At 40.0% G+C, this 8706-nt stretch overlaps 1 protein-coding gene across 6 annotated transcripts in view; it reads right to left on the minus strand.

Moving 5' to 3' along the window:
• slit2 (slit homolog 2 (Drosophila)) overlaps nucleotides 1-5741 on the minus strand; it is a 107514-nt gene extending 101773 nt beyond the window's left edge. For all 6 annotated transcript variants that reach the window (XM_039693712.2, XM_089132319.1, XM_089132321.1 and 3 more), the window contains exons 1-3: nucleotides 4727-5741; nucleotides 3753-3824; nucleotides 1998-2069 (exon numbers count right to left, since the gene is read on the minus strand). In XM_039693712.2, coding sequence (XP_039549646.2) covers nucleotides 1998-2069; nucleotides 3753-3824; nucleotides 4727-4884 — 302 coding nt within the window. In that variant the 5' untranslated portion in view covers nucleotides 4885-5741. The remainder of the gene's footprint in view (nucleotides 1-1997; nucleotides 2070-3752; nucleotides 3825-4726) is intronic.
• Nucleotides 5742-8706: the final 2965 nt, after the last annotated feature.

Raw genomic sequence — 8706 nt, forward strand, 5'->3', positions numbered from 1 at the left:
CTATTACCAGTTAGCTGTACTCCGATTTATGAGCTATGTGTTACCGCACAAAGCCACATTCACTGTTAATGCCATTGACCCTTTCGAACCACACGCAGCTAACACAAACCCTTTATAAAACTAAAGTTACCATACTTGTGAGTGAAGCCTAGTTGGCATAAGCCTTTTGTGGTTCAGCTGGGTTGGTTGCAGTCATTAAACATTTTCCACCAAATTAAAAGGTAATGACTAGCAGAAAACTAGGATAGCATTGGGCAGGTGATTGACTGAGCCTCAAGCGGCACAGCTCTAAATGCCAGCTCTAATGTAATTGTGCATGTAAACTGAACATCTGCCAGTCACCATTAAGAGGAGGTAATTGAAAGTCAATCATCTTAAATTAGATACTGATTCTACAATCAGAATCTAGACAGCAACCATGATCATTCAATAGCATAGATTCGTTGTTAAGCTCCTCTCAGGAGAGAAATGTGGTTTTGTGGGGAATTTAAGATCCGCATAGCCTTCATTCATTGTATAATGCATCACTTTACTGCAAAATAATCTTTATTTTAATTGCAATCCATTATTAATTGCTAATTCACCCTGGGTTCAGATGGGAACTTCAAATGAGTTTTTAGAATTTATGAGTAATAGAATTGCAGTGTGGTGTGCAGTTACTTGAATAATGATCAGTAGTGAACATTATTTGAAGAGAATATGATCCCACTTTATATAAAGTGTCTACTTGCATAAAAAATGTTAGGTACTGTGTACTTATTGTGTTCATGTATTGCAAAATATGTTTGCTGCTACTTAAGTGGGATATGGTTATGGTTAGAGACAGGTTTGTGATATGGTCAGGTTTATAGATGATATAAAGAGTAGGGTCAACAATGTAATAATAGATGTGATTATGAGAAAATATGAGTACAATGTACAACATGTATCAAATACAGCGCATCAAATGATTAATTGAAATGTTAGTAGATAGTAATTAACGGCACTTCATATAAAGTGTGTCCAAGAACTGTTTTATACAACACAGTTTATACACAGTTATACCTTAAAAATGAATTCAAGCACAAGTTGCTAATAAGTTGCTACACTGAAATACATTTAAACCTAACCTATTTGCATGTTATACAGTGAATTTATTCAGTTAAAGAATATTTTAACGTCACTAAACCAAACTAAATACATTAAGCTATCCCAACAAAACAAAATTTAAGGTTTCAGGAATGAAATGCTTACAGTCAGTTCTGTACAGTTCAGCAAATACAATGAATTGAGGGACAAATCGGACAGCCATAGCAACTTGTTAACCACAGACCTTATTGTACCTTAGTGAAATCTGCTTGGTTAGAGAAAGAAAAAAAAACATTCGAATTTCCTGAGAGAACCCATGGCTCAAAAATGCTAATTACATTACGTGACCCTTCATTATTAATTTGTCATACTGGTTCATATCATATAATAATAAGGGAGATCTGCAGTACACCAAGTGCACCACTTTGAACTAACAAAACTTAGATTTTTGTCTGAGTCTGTGACAAAGAGATAGAGGCCATCAGAATGAATATGTTTGAAAATGGAGAATAGCTGGGGGGGGGGGGGGGGGTAAAAGCTTGAAAGAAAGGATGGGATGGGGGGGGGGGGTTCCTTAAGAGCGTAATTCCCATTTCCATTTCAGCTTCCAGTGTCATTCTCTTAAAGGGCTGTGTGTGCCAGAGTTAGTTGCGCATGTGTGTGTTCCCCTGAGGCTGGGTTGGCTGTCAGACAAAAATGTTGCTCCATCAAATCCTGACCACAATGCGCGAACTCACACACATGCCCACAACATACAATATCCACCATTAATATACGAAAACACACACTTGATTGTGTAATGCCATTTTATAAGTACATTGTACTCAGTAGGTCATACTTTTAATGTTAACTCAAATATACACTGCTGACTTTAAGCCAGTGTAGCATATCTTGTGTAGCGTGTGTGTGTATGTATGTTAGTCACTCACAGTCTTTCCAGCTCTTTCAGCTCCTGAAATGCCCCTCTCTCAATAGAACTGATCTTGTTCTCCATTAGCTGCCTAAGAAAGGAAAAGAAAGAGAACGACCGAAATAAAGATAAGTCACTCATTGCATGAATTTCAATGATTAAAACAGTTATGTCTATGCATACTGCATACTTAGCACTTTTACAGAGACCCTTTTACATTTCAATGTCCACAAATAACACCATTTAACAGTATATCTCACAATCTGAGACCCACCTCTCATTATAAAACCACCGTAAATAAGAGCTTTCAACCCCAGTCTAAATACAACATCTATACTTAGACTATGATTTGAAAAACAACATAATGGCACCATTTCCTTCAGCTATGCTGGCCTACAAAAGCAAAACGCCTGTCAAAAATGAGTAAATTGGCTCAAATCGGGTCTCTTAGACTATGATCTGTCCTGTCAGGTTTGGCTAAAATATGCTAAAAGAAAAAAAAAGAGTGTGAAGATTCATATCAAATCATTCAATCAAACAACACTGCAATTTTTTTTCTCAGTTCCATCTTTGGTGCACTAGCTGCATTTTGCATTTTTAAAGTACTCAGGTGAACTTTCATATGTACACATTTGCAGTATGGGAATTTATAACATCATTCAAAGGTTTACTGATGCATTATTTAACCATTCAGTGATGTAGATCCGACATAGCTGCATTGACCTTACATGAAAAAATCCGCTCAAGTCACACTTTTATGTCTGACTGAACGTGTGAGACATGGTAAACGTAAAAGGGTTTTACGTCTACGTGTCTTGAAGTGTCGGTTAACATGAGTTGATGTTGAGTTGAAGTATTTCTGTCATGAATCTGAAGTAAAACACTCTACATCAATAAATCAGAATATGTTTTGACATAGTTTTTTATGAGGTTTGATAATAAAGGTCATTTCAGTCTTATGTACCAGCAAGAGAGCTAAGAAAATTAGGATTTAGAGAGAGGGGGAGAGATAGAGTTCAAAAAAAGAAACGAAAAAAAAAAAAGAATGTGTCTATGAGGGGCAGGAAAGAAAGACAGAGAGAAAGTCTTCAGCTGAAATACTACCCTCCAAGTGGGAGGGCAAACCTGTTCTTACATGAGCTCTCTATATGTCTCTCTCTAACACATACATTCACACCCACACATTCCATCTCACTCACATTTACATTCACAAATTCTCCCGCTCTGTCACAACCTCACACAGAGACAGAGAGGAAGATAAAAAGAAAGATATAAACAGACACTTCGCATTCCAACAACGCAATCATTTTTCAGAATAAATGCTGTCTTTGTGTTTTTGACAATCATGGGCTCACTGCCTCGTTAAGCTTCACCGTTCAAACTTGTTCTCTCTATGGGTGCGTATACTACAAGTGTTTAACCACCAACGGAATCCAGAACAATGTGTTTTGTGACAAGTCAAGACATTTGGCATAATGATGCGTTCACTGGCATTAATCTGATAATGGGACCATTGTGGACCAATGTGTTTACTAAATAATGGGTGTAAATCTAAAATATACATTTAATTTTAATTTTAATTTACATTATTATTAAAACAGTGGCATCTAAAATGAGCCGGATGAAGAGAAAATGTTAACGTACACCTTTATTTGTTAGTTGTTGTTTTTGTCTTGTTTTTTTTGGAGATACAATCTATATTATGCATGCAAAATACACTTTTTCAACATAAAACAAAACCAAGGAAACTAAAAACTAGATCTTCAATACTTACAGAACTCTGAGGTTCCTCAGTCCCGTGAAATCTGCTTTAGTGATTTTAGTCAGATTGTTTGCATTCAGGTCACTGTGAAAAGAAGAGAGGGTGTAAAACTCTGAATAATGACTTAAGTACGGAGGCCTAATTAGGAAGTCTAATTTAGCCCATTAAGTGGTAAATGATGCTATGAATATTTTTTTTTTCCTAGTCATTTCATTACACTGGCCTTGGCTACAATAAATTTCACATGTTCAGCATGCTGGATAGCTTATCTGCATCATCATTATACACCATCATTTAATGTGTTTTATCTTTGGTGAAATATGTGCTAAACTGTGGATGGGTTCTTCTGGCGAGTTCTTAACGTTGGTGTCACAGCCTTTCAAATCTACTTTTCTATATGACATGTAGTTAACCAGAGCCAACTAATTTTAAACAAAGAAAAATAATGCACAAGACAGGAATGATTAAAATTCTAATAATTAAGTAAAAGTCAGGATTTGAACTGAATCTTTTGGTGATTCAACTGCTCTCAAAGCAGTCTCAAAGCAGAGCAGGTTGTGATTAAACTTCATGCCAGTTAAATTAATGGATCCCACTTCAGAAAGACAGTCAATGACAGATAGAGACATGCGTGAGTTGAATAGAAAAGGACACTCTGGTTTTGTTCTGATGACTCAAAAAGTATGTAGGCTAAGTAATAGACTAATTTGAATATATAATTGGTTTGGATTATTATAATACAAATAATTAACAACAGTGTGACATACACTAATATATTACGTATAATTAACAAATAGTAGCCACTATATAATGATATTTGGTGGTGCATAATGCTGCATGTTGAATTACAAGAGATAATAATTATAAATCGTTTTAATCATTTTGTGGACCTAATTTATAACAAATGTAAACTGTTATAACTATAGTAAAGTCATTGTATTATCATTGTACTTGTGTTAATGTAAAGCGTGTTTCGGCGCACTCACAGTCGCTCTGCGTTGCGCGGAATGTTCCGCGGCACGCTCTGCAGACTCTGCCCGTGGCAGTCCACCGCTGTCCCGCTGCAGGAGCACTGAGACGGGCACGGCTGAGCCCCAGCCCCGCCGAGCAATGCACAGAGCACCACTGCTTCCAGGACAAACATAACTGCTGTTTCCCCAAGTTCCGATAAAACACACGAAATTCTTGGTGCAAAACAGTTCCAACAAAGCAGGCGCAGGAGTTTTAAATCCAAAAAGAAGAGGAGTCACAACAAATGATCTTTGAGAGAGAGAGGGGGGAAAAGCACTTGTAATCTCCTCCGACTGGAATGTTTTCCCCTTTTTCTTTACAAAGGGAAATAAATAGCAATTCAATACAGATCAGCTCCCATCTGGGGTCTACGTAGTCTCTTCTGTACAGGGACGCGAGTTTAGAGTCTAGATTCTGACGATTCCGCCGCAAACCAAAGTTTAAACTAATCCCGCACGCGCATTGTCGCTCTGCGTTTGTTTCGTGGCTCCAAAAACACCTTATGCGCACAATAACGCCAGACACGCGCTTGGAAACACGCACTTGAAAAGCCACCTGGTGATAGAGATGCGGTCATACACATCCAGCGGAGCTGATCTTCACGTGCGCTTAGAGGGTATTGATTAATTATGTGTATTGATCTTGCGCGCCCTCATGCATCCATCATCTTGTCACACAGGGACAAATCTGCATTATAAATCCAACTCGGTGCTGGGTAAAGTCCTGGATGATCTTCGCTGATCTGCCTTTACTCGAATACTCAATCGGAAGTCTGTGTCTCTCTGGCACCTGATGGTGCGAGCGCGCGTGTGTGTAACGTTATGTGTGTTCAGAGCAAAGGCGGCGCCTGTAGTGTGGAAATAAGCCCCGCACACCGATAATACTCGATAAAGGAGTCACATACAATTCCTCGATCCAACACGGGTACCGAGTCTTGCAGGGAGACAGTCAAACCCGCCCTTCAAGTTTACTGTACTGAGCCATCTCAGTCATTAGTGTTTTTAATAGAATCCCGACTTTGAAATCATGAAGTTGCAGTCTAGGCATAAAATAATGTAATAGTTAATCAAATCATTTCCATGCATGCACCAGTGCAGTGAATGAACTCCTGTGTTTTGATTTCCTTCGTTCTCACGCTCGGATTAAAGTTGTTTTTGGTGACGTGCGGCTCGCGGACAGGGGATTCTCATTCTCTCTCTCTCTCTCTCTCTCTCGACTAACATGGAATTGCTCTATATTCACCGGGAGCGGCTCCACCCCTCGATCCACCCCGCTGGTCGCATGAGCCCGAGCCGTCTGCCTTCTACGGCACTGACGCTCAAGGGACATGAACAGCTACGGTATCCCGAGCAGTCTAAAGACGGTAGCCGATGCGCAAGTGACGCACAGAGAGCTAACAAGTGAGGCAGCATCTGTTTCTCTGTCGCACACACTCTGTTTTGCTTGTGAATGAAGTAAATGAATGGTTAGCTGTTTAGTAATGGCAGTGAAAGTTTTGAAACCATCTGAAACAATCAAAGCTGCTTAAGGAGATTACAAATTAATATCTACAAATCTGAATCCAGATTAAAGTTAACAACAACGGGAACCAAAACCAGAGAGAGGTTGAGAGTTTTGCCTGGGAGACAGAATCAAAAGATGAATGACCTCATTCACCTTCTCAGTATGCACCTGCAGGGTAGGGAGAGGTCAAGGGTCAATTGCAGCTCCTGTGACCACACGCATGCGCGCACATACACACACACACAAATATAAAAATATGTTTTGACCATTTATTTATTAATTCTATACACAGAATGTTTTAAATGTATAAATGTTCCATAATGTATTCCTTACTATTTATTGTTAATTTGAATACCAACCTACAACTCTTCCCTTACACAATCTATCTGTCAAGATGCTGTTTCACATGTTCACACTTACATATATTTAGAGTGGATAAGATTTAATGTGTATTTGGCGTGCTGTCCTGGGGGAGGGCTCCGAGCTTGGAGTTGGGCCTGAACCCAGAGTACTCCCCCTGAAGTGTTTAGGACTGGAAGTGTGGAGAAAGGGGTGGTGGATACTGCTAAACTATCAATGGAGTGAGTTGAGATTGCTGAATCTATATATACTTGATTTGCTGAGTGTACTCCACTCGTGTTAATTAAGTGAACGTGCTCCTCCCGAACTTTGTTAATAAAACATCATTAAGTAGCAATGTGAGATACTGAGGTTGAGTAAGTTACTGAGCTATATTAAATAATGTTAGGTATTGTGGTAGGTTGAAGGGTAAAGTTTATTGATCTGTAGGATAAGTGAGACATACTAATGTGAGGTAGGATAGATTCATAGTTGAAGATATACTGTAGAGAAACGTCCAAAACGCATTAAAACACTTTTTTGTTGAAAACGGTATCATGTAACCGGACCCTTAAATATACACAAAATAATGAACTAAAACAACAAGCAGGGGTGATGATTAAATGAACTATCATAGTAACAAATGAGAGATGGAAACCAAAAGTCCATGACAGTTAAACTTAATGTCTCTGACATTACACCCCCCTGAGAGAGGGAAAAGGAGGCGGCATGGGAGGCGAACAAGGAGAGGTCTAAGGGCTGGAAGAAGGCTGACTGGCAGACCAGGCTGGAGCAGAATGAGGCCAGGGATGAATGGATGATGGGCTAGACCAGGGAAGAACAGATAGTGGTAATAGCCAATATACAGTAATGTCTTGAGTGTGCTGAGGCTGTAGGCTGATACCCAGAACCCCGCCCAGCTAGCATCCCACAGCGGTGTAAGAGGGTTGTTCGACATCGGCTGCGGCTGGATGTAACTGATCGGCGAGAGTTGCTGCGTACATCTCAATTCTCTAATTGCACCGTGAGAAATCGAGGATCGAGGAGTGAGGAGACTTCCTGAGGAGTCATGAGCGAGGACGCACAGGTGTATCCTATGCGGAAGCGTTTTATTGACTTTATTAAATAACCAAACTTCAACAACATAAGGGCAGATCCTTTCAGGGCTGCCGATGACACTGTGGAGTGACGATACATATCCAATGTATCTAAAAAAGCTTTTATTCAATTCCTCTATCCTTTCCTATTCCCTTTCCTCGCTTCCTTCCGTCGCGTCCTACAGGGGGTGGATCTGTGGATCTGAGGGGAGGAAGCGAGGAAAGGGAATGAGGATGGACAAATAAGAAATGAGAAGCACCCCAAGTCGGACAAAATTTGCTTCAAGTCAGCCTCTGATCGGTCTGCCCCCGTCTGCACCATGGGGAGTAACCATGGGGATGGATGACGAAGAGGTCGATGGGGAAGGAGCCCGGAACGTACTGTAGACTGGCGGTGCTTCTCAATTCTTATTGGTGCGTCCTCGTTTCCTTTTCTCGTTCCCTTTCCTCGCATCTCAGCTCCACCCCCTGCAGGATTTGAGGGAAGGCTGCAAGGAAAGAAAATGAGGATGGAGTAATCGAATGAATGTTTTTTTTATACTTTGGAATACTTGATCACTCAAGCGTCACTACACTATGTCATCAGCAGTGCTCAAAGGATCTGCCCTTATGTTGTTGAAATTTGGTTATTTAAGAAATTAGTAATTAATAATAATAAAGCAAGATAACCTGTTGAAATATGTGAGGTGTGTGTTTTATATAAACTGCAATAGTAAAGTATAAATTGAAATGATTGTGACCGTTGTGAAGGGGGAGGAGAATTGATACGTGTGTCACGTTTAGTAGATAAAACACTTCCGCAAAGTATACGACTGTGCATCCTCGCTCATAGCTCCCCTGGAAGCCTCCTTACTCTTCGATCCTTCCCTCCTCACTGTGCAACTAGAGAACTGAGATGTCCTTCAAGATGGCTGAGCTTGATTGGTTTCCGGGGCATATGTAGGACAGAGGATCGAGGAGATGAGGAGGGATATTGAGAAACTGATATTGAGATATTGAGGGATATTGTGTAGATG

The sequence above is a fragment of the Pimephales promelas genome, chromosome 6 (genome assembly GCF_988280905.1).
Source record: "Pimephales promelas chromosome 6, fPimPro1.hap1.1, whole genome shotgun sequence".
Classification (NCBI taxonomy): Eukaryota; Metazoa; Chordata; class Actinopteri; order Cypriniformes; family Leuciscidae; genus Pimephales; species Pimephales promelas.